Below are 21,329 nucleotides of genomic sequence, written 5' to 3'. Positions count from 1 at the left end.
GAAAGCCACGTGTGAGATCACACTGGGTGTTTCTGTGGGAAATAAACATCACCCTGATCAGCCAGGCTACAGCAAGGCAAGCTGACAGAAATTTGTAGTCACCAAGCTGGTTCCTCTTGTTATTGCTGACATATGAATTCTTACTGACCAACATTTACTATAGGCAAATTTTCAGGAAACAAATAATCTCAATCTCATATACGTCAACTGGAAAGACCTACAACAACCAATGACAGCTAACTAATATCACCCACGCATCGCTCTGAATTTTTTTTCTCTAAAACACAACAAAATGTCACTAAAATTACACTAGATATGCAAAATTGTACAAAATCTTTCCAATGTTAAAACCGAGCAAAATTAAGCGGGGGGTTGGATTTAACAAAAACTGCCTTCTAGCTTTCCTCTTTTAAGATATTTGAGCGGTGCCTGCACCCTGCTGTTGCAGTAGTTCTAAAAGTAATATCGTCAACAAGGACCTTTTCATTTTGATAATATTTTGTTCTTGTAGTCAGGGAGCGTCTTCATGTACAGCCAGCATTTATGAAGTGTTGGCACCATTAAGAACAGTGTCAGGACTCTGAGCAGACCCAAACCACTCTCTGGTCTGGACCCTGTCTCTACAAATCAACACTGAGTTTAATTAAGCCAAACCACGCTGCCATTGACCCAACACTGCTGTTTAAGTTGGCAGGACCAAGGGAAACCTATTTACTGTGAGCAACAAAGGCAGTTTTATAAGACTGGAGGAAAGTCGATTGCAAGGCTAATATTTGGAAATTGTTTTATTTGATTTTTGTATTTATTGAGTGTAATTTCTGAGCTCCTCTGCGGTATTTTTAGCTTCAAACGTGCGGGTGTGTGGCCAAGCAGTCAGACGGCAGGCAGCCAGAGGTTTGGCTGGTTTGGAAGGACCTGATTAGTGGGGCGACCCCGCAGGAAGAGTCCTCAAGTCCAATAGATTAGGAGCTTTTCCAGAACCTACAGCTAGAGGACAGGAGAGAACATCAACCAAAGCCTTCACTGCGAGAAGGTATTGCTCAACACAGTAAACATGATTTCAATCTTACTTCCCTATAAAGATACACATAAAACTCACTTTATATTCCCCCTGACCCCTCAACACTGTCTGCAAGTAATTTGAATCAGGAAAACCAGACTTGCCTAATGCAATTCTGAACATTTTAGTACATATTTTTATGACATTAAAAATCTACGGTTTTATAACGTTAAAACCCAAATGAATGGTTGTGATTATTAGTCACAGTTGTCCCCAGGGAAAGATATGGACCAAGTAAAGCTAGAAAAGGAAGCCCTATGAGCAAAACTGATTTGGTGCTGACAGACAGTTGGGTTAGAGTTTGCAAGAACTGCTGCAAGAAATTTAAGAAAGAAAAAAGGGATTTTACAAAGAGGTATCAGGTATTACCTGAAAGAGTTTGGTATGTCCTCTGACAGGAGGAGGAATTCCTCTTCTCCTTCAAACTTGGAAGGGAGATACAAGGGAGACGATATTACAGACCTCCTCAGGCTTTGAGATTCGGAAAAAAGTCCTAGTATCTTAATCTGTTACTTTCTATTCCCAAGTAAAATAGAAAATAGTCACAAAGTGGCGGGTTAAATGTGAAATTTCAATTGCTGGAACTGTTTAATGTTGTATGCTTTAGTTGACAAAGGAGAAAAGTGATGCTTCAGTTCTGTTATTCTTGAGACTAAATGAAAGCAGATATTGACTTCTTTAGAGCGCTTCTCCCATTGAGAACATGCTGCTTTTCTCTTCAAATTAGTCATCACATGTAGGCACAAGTGCACATAAGCGTTTGTGTGAAGACCATCTGTGATAAATGAAACCATATTACTGGATGTAATGAAAATACAAGAATCATTTTTCCAAAACAGATACGATGAGTATATAATCACATCAAATAGCAGAGGGATCTTCCGTGTAGGTCATAAAAACTTTAGTGTGAAGATTGACGTGCCATAGACAGAACTAAAATGAGCCTGTGCTGTTCCATAATCATATCGGTCTGGATGTTATTATCAGCACAGACACGTAACAAGTACACAACAAGCCTCCACAGCAACAAGAGCCAGCTAAACCTCTCATCTTCTCTGCTGTGTGTGATACAGCATGTCCCTGGTTTAGCCAGGCATCGCCACAGCTGGATAAGAAACGCATGGGTCCATGCAGCCTGCAAAAGCTTGGCCTCAAGCAGGCCATGTAATTGACTAGAAAAGGCTAAGTCAGTCAGTCAGTCACCGAGGACTTGAAATAGCCACTCAATAAAACACACACATACACATACACACAGTGCAGCCTCTATTTCTTCAGCGCGTGGTGCAAAAAGAGAAGCCTGTCCTTCAGAAGTGTTGCTATTTCTGTTTACCACAAGGCTCCAAATATTCTATCATTAGGAAAACTAGGAGGGAAAGGAAATACCACTAGAGAACACATGGACTCCATACAGCCGCACAAAGGAACCGAACTGACAGGGTGGACAGTCATGTTACTGGTTACAAGGTTTATTTTTACAATGTCACAAGTGTCACAAAAGTGATACGCTCTCACTTTTTGGAAGAAATCAGAAGCTTTTCCTCCTCACTATCTCTGACTAATTGAACACTTCTCTCCAGACGTCTATCCAATTCATCATGGTCTTCACATTTATAGTTACTTTCATGGGAGAATCTAAAAAAAACAACAACAAAAAAGACCCAATAACTGAAAATGATGAGTAGTGAGCCAGACTGATAGTGAGCATGAACAGCAAACAGTATCATGATGGCCAGCACCACTCTGCCTTTGTAGCTGAAACAAGCTGCATAATGTTTGAAGGCACTGATGGCACCTATTGTACATGTTGACTCTAAAAATTGCATATGATTGTATTAAGACAGCTGCATCTTTAATGTATTTATTTCCGCAATGAATTGTAGTCTTAAGAGTCAATTTTCCTTTTTCAAAATGCAGTATCTTTTATGGTATGTTTGTTTGTTTGTTTGGAGGTTTATAGTATTATAGTATAGTATTTACACGTCTTGACAGGCACACTGACCTTGGTTGAACTTGCTTACTGCCTTTCCAGGTCACAATGCAAATGATGTCTGTTCAAACCAGAGCCATCACACTGGAGGGGATGCAATTTCAGCCACATATTTCTGACATGTATTAGAAACAGCATAAGTCAAGTCAAGAAATGTATGATCTACGTCTATGACAACTTACATTCATGCATGCTAACTTGCATGTATAAGTTTCGTAATAAAATCTAAAATCTGCAGTGTTTTCTACTCCTAATTTTCTTGTGCTGCCATGTTGGAATGTCTCTTCTGTTTTCAATTTATATAACTTGCACAAAGCTAAACCTCTATCAAGCTCCAACTGACACGCCACTAATCATTTCTACTGTAAAACTGAGGTCATGACTTCATAAACTCTCGGCCCCATCAGTAACCACCATGCCAAAAAACAAAACTGACACACTCACCAGCAACAAAATGGTATGCAACAAATCTATACTCATGCAATCGCATTTCTCTAGCAAAAAGACCAAGTGCATTTGATTAAATGGGCAGAGTTCCTCCCAGAAATGTTTCCATCGAGATGACATTACGACACAGTGATGTTTTGATTGTCCTTCTCATGAAACAAAATCAAACGTCCAGCCAGCCTTTGTTGAGTATGACAACCAGGCTTTGGAGGGTGTCCTGTTTCATTTTGGCTGATGGAATAAAATGTCTATTAATGCATGTTTAAAATATTTTCCACTGTTATCCTTATGCTCACAACCTTGTTAATGGTTTTTACATGCAGAATAATGCAGAGATGGCCAAGGGTTGGGTTCCTTTGCGTCACATCTGTGAATAGGCTGTTCTAACTATCAAGGGAAGATGGAAGTAATGTTCTTTCAAATGTACACACTGGAAACATACATCTTAATCAGTTTTAATGCGATCGCAATATTATGTGCATGTACCCACAATGCACAAGATTGTGCACATGCAGTACGTGATGTACCTTAAAGAATTTACAGTACCCAGCACAAAGTCCTCATGTCATCAAGTGTACGTGACTTGGTCACCTTTAAAGTTTAATGCATTTTCAAATTTGAGATCACAGGATTTTCCAGGTTTTATTCTAAACCCAGGATTGCCAAATTATCAGAATAGGATATAATATATAAATGATATAACTCACTCATGTCAGCAACATTAAATTCATAATCACAGACTTGCCGAGAAATTGAAATACTTTACACTGTAGAATTAAGTGAGTGATATGGACCAAATCATTTTGCATTTACATAAAGTAAATGTCCATGGGCAGCAACAAACATACAATGTGTTAACCCCAGCTGTGTTTTTGGCTCATGATGGAAATCCATTATCCTTAATGTCATCCATATGATAACTGAACTGGACTCTAAGAGAAGAGAAACATCAACACATGACACTGCAATGCAACTAAGTGAAAGTTAACATGCTCCAGACTAGTATCCAGGATGTAAGCCTGCTAAGAGATAACTGACGGGAGATGGAGATGGGAGACCTCTTTCATCCCATATGCTCCTTGTGGCCTCAGCAGTCTGACAGGGTGACAGTGTAACCATGACCTCATTACCTGTCCCCTGAAGCCTGTAATCACTAAAGCCAGCAGACAGGCACTGTCAGTTGGCTGACAGGGAAGATAATTGAAGGTGATGCTACATGCTGCTAGCCCTGCTAATGAAATATGAAAACAAAGAGTGGGGACAAGGCAGCAGGGCACCAAAGAGGTCTTAGCTTCGGAGCAGAAAATTTTCTGTCTATTCACCAGCCAGCCAATTTTCATTTTACCTGCCAATCAGATCTTTAAAGTATTGGTTTATGTGGAATGATGGTCTACAGATTAGACTCCCTTACACGCCTACACAGTAGCTTTTTTAGTGACCGGTGTTTTCATAGAAATTCCCATTCAGTCTCGGGTTTTCCTTTTACTCATGTTCATCAAAGACCAAAGGGTATTGTAATATTAGTTTAGTGATAAAAGGCAGAATTCCCCTCCTGACTCCACAGTTACTACAACAACCTTTTTATAGTGATGACTATTCAAAAAACATTGACCTGCATCAGTGATGTCAGCCCTAACATTCTGAAGGGACTGACACCCCTGTCATACAACAGCAAGCCACAGCCCAAAACAAACAACCTCCTCTGAAAAAATACACAATTTCAATTTCAACACAATTAAAAGAAGAAGACAGAGAACATTTCCCAACCAGCAAAATTAAGAGCTGTGAGGCACAGAAGGACCATACTTCATGGAAGAAAGGCGAATAAATAAAGCCATTCATTCCAAAACTAGCCATCAACTTTGGAGAAACCGCCCCCCCCAGCCCCACCAGATTAGGAGGGCAAGTTAGAACATCTTCATGCTGCGTTTAAATGCAGCTCTATGACACAGGGAGATGCTCTGTGAGGGCCATGAATTTATTGAATTTCACTGGTGAATAACATTCAGAAATGCTAAAACTACGTTTGCCTTGGAGCACAAAGTGTATTGGAACCTCTGCTCGCCCACCCATCAGTTGGTCAAGTTCCTGCCCCAGCGCTTATCATTTATCTTAATGGGTTGTCTGCTTTATGAACAAACACTTGTAAAGCCAATATAGGCACTGACAGAGCAACCACAGCCAATCTAAAACAAAAAAGAATGGTGTTTTTCGACATGGCCATTCTCTCTTTTCTTGCTGCCATTGTTGCAAGTTAGGGGTAAAAAAAATCAACCTGGCTCACTCTGAGGAGATAATTGAAAGACTTGTTTAACTTAAACATGTATTATTTACCCACACGGTATACCAACAGAGTTAACTACACTCGGCATATACAAACTGAACAACAGGCCAACTCATCCCTAAAGCTAAAGGTCTTCCACTGCATTTTGGGACATGGTAATCAATGTTCAGGTACACCACGCAGAACACAAGCAGCACATCACTTTACACTGTAACATGACCTATACTATTGCAGCAACTCCAGTGCCTACACTGAACAGAGTTTAGGTTTACATATCAAAGACTTATTAAAAACAGACGACTCAGGCTACTGTGGGCCATGGCCACTCCAAACACTAACAGTAAGAGTCTCTTCCAAAAGAGCAATCCATAACAGAAGAGAGATTAAATTCTAAGCATCAAAATACATGAGAAGTCCCACCCAACCCTTACTGTGCTGAGCACACTTCAGAAATGTAATATGATAGGCGAACAACACTGATTCCATATTACAGGAGACAGTGACAGAGTGTCGCTGGTTTTGACATTAAACTGATTCTGGGGATGCTCAAAAACAGCCTGCCAACCATGTAAGCCGGAATGAATGCGAAACACACAGGACTTGCACTCACGAACTCTCTGACAGCTCCAATATAGCTAGCTAGCTAGCCAGCTAGCTGTTTGCCATGGAACACATGTCGGGAGGCATCATTTTCAGCTTCTCCATTTTAGAAAATCATTGTGCAAGCTAGACAGCAAGCTAGCACAGTGTTTCCTCTAGGATTTTTTTCAGCAGCGGGGGCAGGCTCTCTGGGGAGCCGTGACAAATGACACTTGACTGCAGATTTTACTTTTACAACCTATTTATTGACTGGCTAGTTGAAAATTGCTTTTTAAAGGCTGAATTTAAATAAATAAATAAAACAATAAAATTAAATAAATAAAAATAAAAACAACAAATAATAATTTCTTGATGGGGCTGTAGAAACAATCAGTGGCAAAGTTTGCACCCAGGCTCAGAACAATTAATTTTTCTGGGGCTTTTTTTATAGAAGAGCTCTAAGGCTCAGAGGCTGCACAATCACTTTGCTCTCCTGCTCCGTCACTCGGCTCTCCCCCTGCTGTACTCTGCTCTCCTTAACTTTGTTCCACTGCCCCTCCCTCTCTGATGTTACTTGTCTTATACCATTACATAAAATATTAACGTTAGATAATTTACACTCACATCACATCTGATTACGAGTGTGGACACAATTTTTTTACCTAACCATCATCATTTATGAGTCAGTAAAAGGCTAATGATACCTGACTAGCGTCATCTTCATCAGCTGTCTTTCTCTTCGTAGAGAAATATGTGAACAAGCTCATCTGAAAATGCAGTCAGCAGTTACATCATGGCGTGTAGATATTAGCTTAATGCTATCAATTAGTTTAATCACGTTAGCAACACTGAGTCAGCACCGGGTCCAATTAACTTAAGCTACCGATATGTTACGTAACGGTAGCTGACCATCAATATTTTCTGAATGTCTATTAAACTTGTAAAATCTGTTATGAGTTATCTTAAGCTAATGAGTCTACCTTTTCTCCGGTAAGTCGCTGCCCTATTTTCCAAGACGACACTCCTCTGACTCTCTGACCTGGTGCCTGGGTGCTTGACGTGATGTCACTTTCGAGGCTGTGCTCTCTCGAGTAATTAACGTTGGACTCTGCTGTGAAGGTGGAGACATGCAGCGGTGGTTTATTTGCAACAATGAAAAAAAAAGAAAAAAAAAACACATTTGATGGAGCGGCGGCTAGGATTTAGGAATGGCGGCCCACCACTCCTAAATGAATGTAGAGGAAACAATCTAGCAAGCTAATGAGCTACGTCACCAACCAACACAAACTAGCAAATGTCATCACATTATGAAGTACATATGATGAATCATAAGTGCTTACTAACAATTCCTACACATTAGAGTTCTGAACCAGTGTTGCACCGACTGAAGCACAAAATGAGATTTCCATTCCATTTCTGTGGATTAAACACGAGCCCCTGACCCAGCCCTAATGACCCCCCTCTGCACAAATCTCACGTGACCTATTCTGAACAGAAAATGGCAAATTTCGCCCTCTGATGAGGACTTTACATTTCTGTAATTTGTTACTGTGAAGCAATTCAAAACATTTTCCTTCTTAAAATATTTTTCTCCTTTCAGCCATGCTTCATCATGGGTCTCCATTTTGGTAATGTCACTTCATAAATCTAACATACAATAATTCATGTTTTTCATGTGTTTAAAATTATGAAACAGATATTAAGGGTGAATGTTTTAATGACCACACATTAATACTTTCCCTCTAAGTTAAACGGTAACTTTTGAATTATTTTAATTCTAAGAAAAGGATTCTAAGACTCTTCTGGTCAGCATTTCCTGTTTCACTCGGTCGGGTACGAGTCATAGCTATATTAACTAATGCTGGCTATTGTTACTTCAGGTCAGCTAATGTTAGCAAGACATTTCTGAAAAATTGATGTCACTCAGTTTGCTGATTGTAAGAGTCTTCTCTATCTTTTCTGTGTTTTTAAGTGTCACACAAACTTCTTTTATTAAGTGTTAACAAAAAGTAAATTTATTGCTTCACTAGATGACATGTTTTTGTTGCCTGACTCTTCCTCATGCTTGACTTTATTTACTGTAACAGTCACCTTAGATTTAATTTATCACATGCTGCTTAAACTCTGTGAATCATCACACAAAGACTATGTTAAAAATGAACCTTACACATTAATTCAGAACTCAAAACTTGTGCCATTGGGGGCATGGACAAACTGTAGGTTCCTGTTTTTCCAAGGCTGTTTTAAAGCAATACTCCCATTCCCATATGCAGTTTGAAAGCCTCATTGGTTGCTGTAATGGGTGGTCCACAAAGAGATCCCTTCTTAAAAAGACTTTAATGTAAGTGATGGGGGACAAATCCTCATTCCTCACTCTGAGCAAAAATCTATTCTAAAGTTCAGATAATACTGAAGGTCTGGGTTAGACAAATCAAGTAGGTATCTTCAAAGTTACAGTGTTTTAGAGCATAAAAGCTTCAGCTGATCTTAAGAATGTATTTTTACACAAAACGAGGACAATGAATTTTGTCACACGGAAGTTTCTGCAGGAGAGGATCACTTTGCAGCCAGTGTGGCCAAGAGGAACAACTACAGCATCCAACAACCCTTTCCAGGTACATATGGACATGGAAGTATTGTATTAGGACAGACTTGAAAAAATTGGGAGCCTAACCTTTTAAACCAGATAATTCAGATTTCCACAACATTGTTTTAAAGCAATTTGACATCTGAGCAAGCCACTGCTGCACTGATCCCCTTCCACTGATGCTAGGAGGGCAGGTTGTTTTTCGTTGTTTGTGGCGTGACTTCTCCCTCTGATTCTGCTTCACTTAGTAATTTCCTACAGGATGTGTAGTCTCATGTCCTCCAGGAGACATAGGGTTGGTGTTGTGGAGCTGCTGCACTGACAGCTTTCTGAAGTAAAACTCTTTCTTTTTCGACACAAATCAAAGTTTTGGTGGTCCACCAGCTTCGGCTTCAGTTACCTTCATGAATTTATTTCTATGGAGTCACTGTACTGTGACTTTCCAAAATGACAGTGCTCCTGACTTGTACTTGTCGGTTTCATGCATCTGGAGCAGCCCCGCTGGTTTCTCCTCCTTAGAAATGAAGACATACGAGCTAACGGTACGGTTTGTTTTTGAGCCAGCAAGTTCCTTTAGAGCCAGAGAGACAGGATGTAGCAGTGGAAGAGTCCCAAGGAGAAAATGGTGAAACTAGCTAACCGGCTAAAAACAGCTAACTACAGGGGGGCTTTCTTTACAGCGTTACAGGGTCAATCAAAGTTTTATAAAGTTCTCCATGAAGGCATATCATAACATGTACAGTACACGTACTGTACATTTACTCACATGTAACGCCACTGAGACACAAAATCACAACAAGAACAAATTAACACCATTAGGCGGTTGTACATTCAGTTGTACAGAGCATTTTCTGACATTATTTTAGGTTGTTGACCAAAATTCAGTGTGTTAACAAGAATATCGCAACATAATAATATGAGGTGTAGTGGCTCCCCTCCCTCTGTCTCCACAGCAGAGGAGACAGACAGTAAACAGACTTCCTCACACATGAAGACGGATGAGTTTGTCCCCACTTACCCCTCTGTCCTCCCGACGCTTCTCTAAACACGGACAGTTTTCTATCAAAGTGTCTCGAGCCGCCACACGCAGATCTTCGCCCGCTAAATTTAGGAAACTGCCAAACTCAGAGCGGCGCGCGGGTTAGCTCCTCCCACCGGAGCGCGCGCGCGCGAGCCAGCGTTTGGGATCGTCCCACATCCGTCACGCGCATGAGTTCGTTTATCGTGCGTGCGTGTGTGTGTGTGTGTGTGTGTGTGTGTGTGTGTGTGTGTGTGTGTGTGTGTGTGGTTTTATGTTTTGTAGTGACTAAGTAAATGTGTGCACATTTCTCAGTCCGTGTCTGATAGGTGATTGGTGTCTGATAGTTTACATGAAAGTTCTCACATACTGTAGCTCTGTATAAACCTGGGATCATCATATTAAAAAATGCTGGATGAGAAATACATAATAGCATGTCTGCCCAAACACAAGACCAGTATAATGACTGATACACTGATATTTATTCAACTCTGGCCTGGAAGAAGAAGAAGAAGAAGAAGAAGAAGAAGAAGAAGAAGAAGAAGAAGAAGAAGAAGAAGAAGAAAGCTTGTGGTTTAAGGTCACAGGTTCAAGTTTCTGCGGCCTCTGAAATGATCTGCTCGGAGCAATCAATCCTCTGGACCTTAGCAACACTGTTGATGAAGATTTGAGCATGACACAACTAGCACCGCTGTTTCAGAGGTTGTTGTCCGAGTGATACAGTGCATCTGTTTATGTAGAAAGTTTGAAGTCAGTAGGGCTTCATGGTGAAACCACACCATGTTTGTGCTGTCTGTCAGTCACAAGTTGGTGTTATGTGCAAGTACTGTACACTACATCGTTATTATATGCAGTGTCATATGCTGCACTACAGGCTACGTGCCTCTAAATGGTTAAATAGCTAATTGTTCCTGTGTCTTTTTATTCCAAAGGTGTTATAGTTATACAGTAAATCTGTCATAAAACTGACTAAACCTGGTGCCCCTTTTATCTTTTTCACTGCTGCCCCTCAGACAGCCTGAGTCCACCACTCTTTCATGTGATTATTATTCATTAGGATCCCATCTAATATGCTGTTGCATACTATGATTGTTTGCCTCATGTCCTGTTGTTCTACATCATTAAACCATTAGACTTCCTGCTCAAATAAACTTTAAAAGTTGTGGCCCACAGCATGGCTACTGCCAAGGGGAGGGGGGGTACAGCATTGGAGTGTCCCCCACGAAGGCCACATGTTAATTCAGTGAAACTCAACAGAAAGCCATTTGACTGGTTTTTGCACGGTTCACACCTTTCTTTGTTTTTAATTTCCCTAACATAGTCACTTTGTGTTTATATAGTGCATGCTGCTCTTCATCATTCTGTGTGTCCCAAACACATGTGAAGGCGTCAAATGCTTTTCACTGACGATGATAAATCTGACATTTTTACAGAAATTGTAAGTTGATGGGTGCATGTTTACTTTGAATTGAACAGCCAAACAATGAAGGACAGTGAGCGAGTGAGTGAGTTTTTTCCTCTGCATTGTTTTGTTTGTGAATCAAAACCATTGCAACAAATTTAGTATCACTGTGAGAGACTGATGTGTTCCTCCAGAAGTACTTCTCAACGTACAGAGACCATCCCACTCAGTGGTCATGTAATATTTTCTACACAAACACAAGGCTTCTCGTTTTCGTGAACCTTGAACCATCTTTTCTTGGTTACAATAGAAAGAATGAAAATAACAATACAAAGAAAAGTGATGAAGCTACGTCAGACCACGTGCTTTGAAAGTGAACACTTCAAATGCTTCGTCGCTCACTGGGCAGTCAGAAGGAAAAACTCTGGTGCCATCATGTGTCTTTGAGTCAGATGACAGCTGAAGCTCTGGATACAAACAGGCTAAAGGAATCAGTGGAAGAGATATTAACCAGAACTCCAGATATGGAAGAACTGCATTAAACCACCAATCATGTTGGTTTCACTCTTTTTTATTTCAAAGGGCAGAATGATGTTTTCTTGCAAATGAATCACAAAACTCAGTTTTGTGTTAAGTTTTAGGGTGTTTGACTCTGTCTCCCCCTGCAGGCTGGTAGTGGAGTGGACGCTGTCTTTCCACAGCCTCAACATGCTTCCTCTGCTGCAGCTACCTGCAGAGGATTGTATCATTTGGATGTGATGGTTTATGTGATGTAGAAAACACACCTGTCTGACATCAGGGTTTGAACACACTCACTGTAAACTGGTATTGAAAAGGCAGATTTAGATTTCACTTTCATCAGCCTTCTAAAAGCTTTTTCTAAGTAATCGATTCTCTGACCCTAATCACTTTCAGATGATTGATGCACTGTGACTATTATAGGAATTGATATGAGATTGCTTCTCTGCTTGTAAAGGGTGTTTCTAATTGGCTGAGAAACTCCTTTTATGTACATTACCTTCCCAGTGCCACAGATCTGAGGTTGAATAATTTCAATTTAAAATGTTGGCTTGGATTTACATCAGGATATGTCAACATCAGTATCCCAGGCAATGTCAGTTCTTGTTGCACTGAGCAGCAGGTATTTTAGATATTAGACTCTCACTTGTATGGATGTTCTATGTTTATGATCCAGTATTTAGCAATTTAGTAGTATCCTATGATATTCTCCATGATATCCATAGGCAGGGTGTCAGTGTGGCAGGAAACAACCTGACTAATGTATTTTATTTGGTCTCAGTTTCCAAATTTCCTTTGTCAGACCTTCAGTCATGTCTGATTCCCATTTTTGTCACTTACTCTGGGCCAGTTTGTGACACTCTCTTAACCATAAAGTTGGGATTCAGGATTCACTGATTGGTGGTAAAAATGGCCTTGTCAATCCCCCTTCATGGTTAATGAGTTCCCAGTACTGGAGCTAAAAAATCTTGTTTGCTCTGTCATGTGCTGAACTGGACTTCATGCATGTTGCACCGACCTTACAATCTGAGTAAACAATTCAAACGAAGCAACAGACTAAAATATAAGGCAGGTTATTTTCCACCTTCTTCCTAAGTTGGATTTCTATGCAGCAAAAACAAGCTTGAGTGTGAAGTGCTCATTAGATTAGCTCTTAACATGCTTTTTTCAAAAAGTGAGTCATGCTTCTATATCTTCATGTGAAAGGATTATATATCTTAATAAGTTTATTGTGTATCCCGATCGAGTGGAAGGTGAGAGGATGGAGAATGGAGAGATAAAAAAGGGATTGAAAGAGCAGGCTGGGGACGAGACCTCGCCACTGAAACACAATAACCACAGTTGAAAGGAATGTCATGCTTTAACAGGATTTCACAGCAGAAAACTCTCCTCCTCATAAGATACTGGCTGAGTTTGATGCCATATGTGTGAAATTCTCTTTGTAAAAGCCCATAACTGTGGTAGCAAACTCCCTCATGAACTGATCCTCCAGCAAAATTGCTGACTTTGCAAATCTATCAAACATTAGCCGCTGTCGACCATTCAACCAGCATTTCCTATTTGTGGATCAATTGGTAAAGAAAAAAAAACTGTTCATGCAAGGCAGCCCTATAGCCTGTAAAGACATGCAATGAGCAGTACTTGGCTCTAATTGTGACATTGTTAATAAATTACAAGAGGCAACAAGGAAAAGGAGAAATGTGTCATTCATTCCAATGAAAAGCACACAGTGTAAATGAAACGTACAAATTTCCATCAATGATTATGTTACATGAGTTATATTTTCATATACAGCTCCTTAATATGATAAAATGCATCAGTTGTTTGAAAAGGTATTGCAGATGTAGTCTATATTCACACAAGAGATCAAAAGTTCATACGGAGTAGTTTGTAAAGTGGTAGCAGACAAAGACATAGAAAATCAATAAATAATAAATACAGCATACGTGACAAATCACATCCACTCCTATGAAAAACTCTGTGAAAGAACATTTTCCATGTGGTTGTTTCAGCAGTCAGGAGAGATAAACACATCACTGTTTAGCAACATTTTTATCAAACCACAACTCTGTTGCTCACTTGCACTTGATACAAGGAGTTAAGATTTCAACATGACAATATTGTTTAACATATGATTGTGTGAATGAATAACCTCTACTCTACTACTGCTTATTGGTGCTAGGCTGTCGCAGGGCCTCTGCGGTTCAGGTGTTCACATTGTTGGCAGCAGCCAGGAGTGAGGAGAACAGAGAGTCTGGTCTTTGCTTCAGCACATCTGGACTGTCCAGCTCTGCGGCCTGTCGGACAGAACGCTTATTGTAAGTCTGGGTTCAGCATCACGCAAACGTTATCTTTGCATATTTGTGTTTGTTCGTCACCTCTCCTTTGTCCATGACCAGAATACGATCTGCATGCATCACGGTGTTGATTCGATGGGCGATGGTGAGCATGGTGCAGTCCTGGAAAGCGTCTTTGATGGTGCTCTGGATCAAGGCGTCTGTCTCTGCGTCGATGGATGCCGTCGCCTCATCCAAAAGAATGATCTGTTGGACAACAGGAGGGACAGTTAGCATAGACGAAGAGATTGGCTGCAAAGGGGGAGAGGTAAGATGACACAGGGTAGAACTGAGCGAGATGACTGAAAACAGTGAAAATACAAAAACAAGTAACCATGTTGGCCAAAGATAATGGTGGTGGTGAGGCAACTGATGCAAATGCGAATAGAGAGATCATGTGCAGGTACATTGATTGGTGTTGCAACACATCGATATGTGGCTGGTTGTGGTAATAGCTGAGATCAGAATAAGACATCAGAAGCGGCGGATGGATGTACAAACCTTTGAGTTGCGGAGTAGTGCTCTAGCCATACACATCAGCTGTCTCTCTCCTACAGAGAAGTTCTCTCCATTCTCCAGCACAGGTGCCTGTAGTTTCCCCTCCAGTTTGGAGATCTGACAAAACAAACGTATGAATGTCACTCATTATTTTTACTCAACTACTGTACTGAAGTGTACTTCACTCGTTAATTTCCAGCTTTATTTTATGCTATTTTATACCTCTCCTTCCTAACATTTCAGCAGTACATGCTGTATTTTTTACTCTGCTTCATTATTGCTTGAGTTGCAGCTACTTTTCAAATGAATATATAAAACAGTTAATGAAAATGAGATATTTTGTTCAAGAACTACCCAGCAGTATGTAAAATACTTCAAACTAGCTCCACCTCAAGTAACTAAAACAATAACATGCTATTTACACATCATCCATGAGTAGTATTAATCTAATGATATAACTGCATGACACACGCATTTTTGTGCTTTCATTACTTTTGTTTTGATACTTTAAATACACGATGCTGATAATACTTCTGGAAAGGATCTGAACATTTCCTCCACCACTGCTAAAGTTAATCTTGTATTTGAAAATAAGGGTTAAGCAGCTGCAACACTGCTGCAACTTCCACTGAGAGGTTTCAGATAACATTACAATTCAAGATATGCATCATAAACAGTTGTCATTGTGTCTCAAAGCATTGTGCTGAAATGATTGCAAAGTCAAAATTCTTGGGAAAAGTATCATGAAAACGAGTAGACCAAGACAAAATGACTGCACGCTGTAACAAAAAACTGTTAATGAGCTGTGCTTCATATTGTACTGCTGACATACTGAGTCCTTCATGTAGGTCTTGTCCAGTGCCATCCAGATGTCCTCATCAGTGTTGTTATTGAATGGGTCTAGGTTGTACCTGCAAGCAAATACACACATTATCACAGTTGATTAACCAGTGACTAACACACCACAATGAGAAAAGTGTGTGTGTTTAAGTATTAGGGTTTTTGGAGTTAGGGGTAAGATAAGGTTACCTGACTGTGCCAATAAATAGCACAGGATCCTGGGGGATGATGGACAATTTGCTGCGCAGATCGTGCAGACCAATGGCCATAATGTCCACCCCGTCTATCATGATGGTTCCCTCTGCCGGCTCCACCATCCTGAACAGAGCCACGCCTAAAGAGGACTTCCCTGCACACACGAAGCATAGAGTACCTCAGAATTGTGAACCTTATGGTTTACAGAGGCAGGGGTTTCACCAAGCACCCTACAGTCATGGATTAAAATAATGCCTTGTAATTTTTTTGATTTACACATTTCAATCTGAGGATATTGCTGCAAACCATGTTTTCCAACATTCACATTATAATCACTATAGACTATAGGTTGAGTGATTTACTGTACTGCATGTATGTTTATTGTGTAATATGACATATTCAACTAATCCTGGTCAGTCTGTAGTTGAATATCAGACTGCAACTGTTGTCAACATAAATCAAATATGTGAAATTGTGTTTTTTGAGGACTGATTAAGAACCTGACTAAAACTATGACTAATCTTTCTACGATTAGTCATAGTTTCTTCCGTCAGTCATTCTCATTCTTGAATAAATCAAGTTATTCAATTTTCTGAAATTGCCAATTTACACTAAACTCCGCCTGTACCCGAGTCAGGGTCTTACCAGAGCCTGTCCTTCCCACAATGCCCAACTTCTCTCCAGCTTGGATGGCGAAATTGAGCCCGTTCAGGACGATGGGTGTATTCTCCCTGTACCTCATCTTATAGCCCTGGAAGGTGATGGCTCCGTTATTTGGCCAGTCCTTTGGCATTTGAGCGTCCTTGATGTGTCTGGGAGCTTCTGACTCACAATCCTGTACACAATAAATAACTGCTTTGAGTGAGCGGACAGGAGAGGCATCAGATTACAATTAACTGCAGAGTGGAAGTCTTTGGCCTCCTTATCAGGTGCTCTTCCTGACCAGTTTAAGGGACAGGCTCAATGGATGGATTGGTGGCAGTAGCCAGGCAACCTGTGTCATTATTTTTCTGAGGCAACGAGTCTAGAGTCAGACCTTGATGTATTCCTGTAGTCGCTCCACCGAGTTGAACCTCGCCTCCACCTCCGTCGACTGCCTCACTACATACTGAAGCATGCCTGTCAACTGGACAACAAGGAAACACAGTCTGTAAACACACATGCTGCAATTGCTCAGAGTGTGTCTTTACAAATATAAAAGAACTGTTCATTCATTTGCCGTCCACAGTTACCTGTATGGTGTAGGACAGTGCCAGGCCTTTCAAAGATGGATCGATGACACTATCATCACTGAGCACTACAAACAGAGCCACCAACAAGGTCATGGCCGACGCCATGAAGTCCAGCCAGAAAGAGAGCCAACGTGTGCCACAGTGAAACAGTAAAAAGTGGTTGGAGTTGATGTCATTCAGTGACTTGAACCTACAATATGACAAAGGACAGGCCAGGTTTCATTAACAAAATCACCAGCCACCGTGACAAAAACACCACCTGCTGCTACTGCACAAACAGTCAGCGAACAAACAGCAGTATTTCATGTTGAGGAAGTCTGGGCTCTCACAGTTTTATGTGGCTGTCTCTCGTGTTGTAGGCATGGATGGTGCTGAGGCCCTGCAGAGCAGAGGTGGTGAGGGAGATGCAAGGAGAGCGACTGATGTTCTCCATCTTTTTCATGTGACGGATACTCCTCTGAAAGATGCTGCAGAGGAATCACAACAGATATTCAGTGTAAAAGTAAAAACTCTTTATTATATTATTAGATTCACGGAAATTGTTGCACGTCTTCAAATCTTAAGATGTGCAAGACTTAATTGGTGTTAACTCACAAGAGAATGAGGATGAACAAAGCTCCCATAACAGCCACAGCGATGAGCATTGCAGGGAAGACAGCTGAGATGATGACAATGGTGAAGGTGACCATCAGACAAAACTGCAAGAAAGGGTCCATGTTGACAGGGAGCACACTATCCACCTCCTCTTGGTCTTTGGCGAAGCGGTTGAGAATGCGGCCAGTTGGCGTCGTGTCGAAGAAACTCATGGGACTGGAGATAATCTGAGAAGGGAACACAAAAACTTCAGCATTGTCAGTGGCTCATTGACCGCGACAGTAGCATGTCGTGTAAAGTGTGAATGTTTGCTGGTATATAGAAGGCTTGGGGTAAGCCATGTCACATTACATTCTTGAACATGCGGTTGTGGAATTTGCAGGCAGCTTTTAAAGTGACCCCGGTGTAGAGGAAGCATTTGATGACGGCAAGCAGCACCATGACGACCATCAACATGCCATAAACAAACTGGTAGAATTGCAGGTCCGGGTTCAGTGAGATGTCGGCCAGCTCTGAAGTCTTTTTGGGTGGGTGGGGAAAAAAAACACAGAGAAATAAATTATTTCCATGCAATTGCAAATATTTTAACCATATAGTTCAGTGGGAATGCACACTGTGTACAGAGAACTATTTGCTGCTCTCAGGTTGTCCAAACAACATGCCTGCCACTGAGAACACACTCGCACACCAACCGGGGCTGGTAATAAATGCATGTGTGTGTGCGGACATGTATTATCTCATATCATGGAGCCATAAATGTGTCCATGCAGCCACATTTTGGGGACATATGTTCCTTTTGCGGACAAAACATAAGTTCTCATAATGTAAATTATGAATTTTCAGGGTGTGGACTTGGGTTTAGGTTAGGTTTAGATGAAGCTCCAGTGTGTAGGGTTTAATGGCATCTAACGGTGAAGCTGCAGATTGCAACCGACTGAGCACCCGTCTCTTCATTCTCCCCAACGGTGGCTGCTAAAAAATGTGAAAGGTGCTCTTTAAAACCAGTGTTTGATTTGTCCATTCAGGGTTACTGTAGAAACATTGATATAAAGAGCTCATTCTAATAGCTACTATAAATCTGTGTAATAGAAAACATTTTTATTACCTATATCTTCTATTTTTTTTCTATTTTTTGCTATTTTTATATTCTTCCTGTGTAAAATGTACAAATATAGTTAATTTTTTTATTTTGTACCCCTTTTATTGTCTCTTTTCTTGCTGTTATTGCTGTTTGTAACATCTAAACTTCCTGTGTGGGATCACTAAAGTTCTATCTTATCTAACATAACAAAAACACAACAATTCTTAGTTTCAGGTGAGTCTACACTAATGAAAACACACTCATGGACATTAAATCCCATGTCTGCCAATAAATCTTCCTAAGCCTTACACACTTGATCTTTAAAGTCAGGGTTACAGTTAGGGTAAGTCTCCTGGAAATTAATGCAAATCAATGTAACATGATGGAAACATGAGTGTGCGCGCGTGTGTGTGTGTGTGTGACAGAGAGAGAGAGAGAGAGAGAGAGAGAGAGATATGGTTCTCACCCCATTCCCCTGCCCCAACCAAAAACTGAGCCACCAGTTGCTGAAGGCGGTGGATCCGACCAACAGGACGACGTTCAGGATGGTGAGGAAGGCGACGAAGTACCCTGCACAGTCATACCAAACATGATCAGCCAGCTTGGGCGCTTGTGAATTCTGTATTAATGCTTAGAATTGTGCAAATGTATGCATGCATGTGTGTGTGCTGTATCAGACCTCCAAGTGCCAGGATATATTGGTGGTAGACCCTCCAGGAGATGGCGCCTTCTGTGGAGGCCTCCTGACTGACCAGCTGATCACTGACAGTGGCTGAAAGGGAAGAAAAGATAAGATCAGATATACCTTTGTTAGTCCCACAGTGGAGAAATTTCACAAAAGAGAATCATAGCACATTAATGTGACCTCCATTTGCACCAGCCTGTGACCTGACTGACTTGGTTGTGCCATCATGTGATAAAGGTGTAACAGGCAGGACCGGTTCTAGAAAATGATGACTAGAGGTGCATCTCAGATCAGAGGGGGTGCACATCACCCGGGCGCCTGCTCTGGGTCTTGGGGGGTGGGGGTGGGGGTGGGGGGGGGTGCTGTGGCTCGGGCAGGAGTGAGCAGCCGGACGAGGCTACTGCTTACTCCCCAGCAGCAGCTAAGCTAACTTCACGAAGTTCAAGTTCAGATCGAGTCTCTGTCTCACGACCACCGTTGTCTGACTTGCTGGCGTGGTTGTGCTTGAACCACTTTCGAATATCCATTGTTTACTTTGTGTTAACGGTGCAGCAGAGAGCAGCGTCTTACTGATGCAGGTAACTGCGCGTTGGACGCAGATGAGTGATGTGCCCTAATGCAGGCACACTTGTCTAAGTTTTTTTTTTCCTCTTTTCAACTGAGCATGCAGACACATAAACTGAGGGTGCAATGCATGCTTATGCACCCTCGTAGAACCGGGCCTGGTAACAGGTAACTGTGGACGGCAAATGAGCCCAACCTCCTTGCAGATACAGGTTCTATTACAGCTGAACTGGTGGGCCCTGTACCAGCATCAGGATTACAACTGAATGAGTTCTGTAGACTTACATATTTGGTCAGCTGCGGTTTGATCGTCCCTTTCATCTGACATGTCGAATGCTGAAGGGAAGCACAAACAGTTTGGAGAAATATGAATAAAACAACAGAAAAGAAATCCATCATCTCTCTATTGCAGACTGCAATGAAGAAAATGTTAAAGTGTTATAATCACAGTATAGTGATAGTCAGACTTATAGGTTTATATGCTCTGTTATTGTTTCACAAAGCCTTTGCTCACTGATCTTATATTGTTATATCATCATCTTTTATCAGGCTCTTTTACAAGTCCATCACACTTTGCTCCACAGAGAATTAAAAGGAAAACAACATGCTACAGCCCTGGTGTGTCTTTGTACTAAACTCAATAATAAACTCCAGCCTTAGTTTAAACAGAGACATCATAAATGATCCTGTTTAAGAGATTTTGGATCATCACAAACCAACTTTTTTTCCTTGGTTTTCTTACCTGGGTTCACTATGCCAATGTCTCCTAAATCTTTTAGCTCAACCTCCTTCATCTGGGCGGTGTCTTGGGGCAACACTTCATCCATCTCTGTCTCAGTCTGTAAATGGTAAGTAAAAACACAGTGATACTGCTGACACTGAAACCCTGACAGTAGATGATGAACCATTAACTTGTGGCCTTGCAAAAGACATATTCCTCGGCCTATTATAACTGAAACGATGAGACAACCATTTTTATATTGTTTTTGAGCTAATAAAACAATAAAAGAGCAGAGATACAGTACATCTGACTTTTGTACTGTAGTTTTTTTTTTTTTTTTTTTACTTTGGACTGTTCTATCCTGTAGTTTCCGATGAGCTGAGCATAGCGTCCTTCGGCTTTTGTCAGGGCCTGGTGATCTCCAGCCTCCCGCACCTCGCCGTCCTCCAGAACCAAAATGTTATCACAGTACTCCAGATACTGGCAGACACACATGAGCACAACCACGTCATCATCCCAGCATCGTGGCCAGAGGTCAAACCAACACAGTCTAAACACCAGTCACATGTCCACATACATTTATGGCATTTGGCAGATGCTGGTAATTAAATTAGAGATCGAAATACTGCTCATAATTTATGATTAAGGTAATACTAGTGGCAGCAATCGGACACCACTTCCTGGTGTGTGAGGGTCTACT

At 41.1% G+C, this 21,329-nt stretch overlaps 2 protein-coding genes across 6 annotated transcripts in view; both read right to left on the bottom strand.

Annotated features, from left to right (window-relative positions):
• The window catches only part of LOC143325636 (myocyte-specific enhancer factor 2A-like), a 45,614-nt gene extending 35,494 nt beyond the window's left edge, over window positions 1–10,120 (bottom strand). For 2 of the 4 annotated variants that reach the window (XM_076739147.1, XM_076739229.1), the window contains exon 1: window positions 9,963–10,061. The gene's annotated coding sequence lies outside the window, so the exon portion shown is untranslated. Of the gene's footprint in view, window positions 1–7,337; window positions 7,466–9,962 lie in introns of all 4 variants that reach the window. The other 2 variants (XM_076739066.1, XM_076738896.1) reach the window with 2 other exon arrangements.
• A 3,323-nt stretch (window positions 10,121–13,443) lies between these two features.
• abcc12 (ATP-binding cassette, sub-family C (CFTR/MRP), member 12) overlaps window positions 13,444–21,329 on the bottom strand; it is a 39,984-nt gene continuing 32,098 nt past the window's right edge. For both annotated transcript variants that reach the window (XM_076738550.1, XM_076738473.1), the window contains 16 exons: window positions 20,975–21,109; window positions 20,651–20,747; window positions 20,194–20,244; window positions 19,339–19,431; window positions 19,126–19,229; window positions 17,930–18,097; window positions 17,579–17,805; window positions 17,314–17,451; window positions 16,985–17,174; window positions 16,789–16,878; window positions 16,398–16,587; window positions 15,747–15,906; window positions 15,550–15,628; window positions 14,721–14,834; window positions 14,262–14,426; window positions 13,444–14,180 (listed from right to left, as the gene is read on the bottom strand). In XM_076738550.1, coding sequence (XP_076594665.1) covers window positions 14,088–14,180; window positions 14,262–14,426; window positions 14,721–14,834; window positions 15,550–15,628; window positions 15,747–15,906; window positions 16,398–16,587; window positions 16,789–16,878; window positions 16,985–17,174; window positions 17,314–17,451; window positions 17,579–17,805; window positions 17,930–18,097; window positions 19,126–19,229; window positions 19,339–19,431; window positions 20,194–20,244; window positions 20,651–20,747; window positions 20,975–21,109 — 2,094 coding nt within the window. In that variant the 3' untranslated portion in view covers window positions 13,444–14,087. The remainder of the gene's footprint in view (window positions 14,181–14,261; window positions 14,427–14,720; window positions 14,835–15,549; window positions 15,629–15,746; window positions 15,907–16,397; window positions 16,588–16,788; window positions 16,879–16,984; window positions 17,175–17,313; window positions 17,452–17,578; window positions 17,806–17,929; window positions 18,098–19,125; window positions 19,230–19,338; window positions 19,432–20,193; window positions 20,245–20,650; window positions 20,748–20,974; window positions 21,110–21,329) is intronic.

The sequence above is a fragment of the Chaetodon auriga genome, chromosome 1, assembly GCF_051107435.1.
Source record: "Chaetodon auriga isolate fChaAug3 chromosome 1, fChaAug3.hap1, whole genome shotgun sequence".
Taxonomy (NCBI): Eukaryota; Metazoa; Chordata; class Actinopteri; order Chaetodontiformes; family Chaetodontidae; genus Chaetodon; species Chaetodon auriga.
This window is presented reverse-complemented; position numbering and strand designations above follow the sequence as displayed.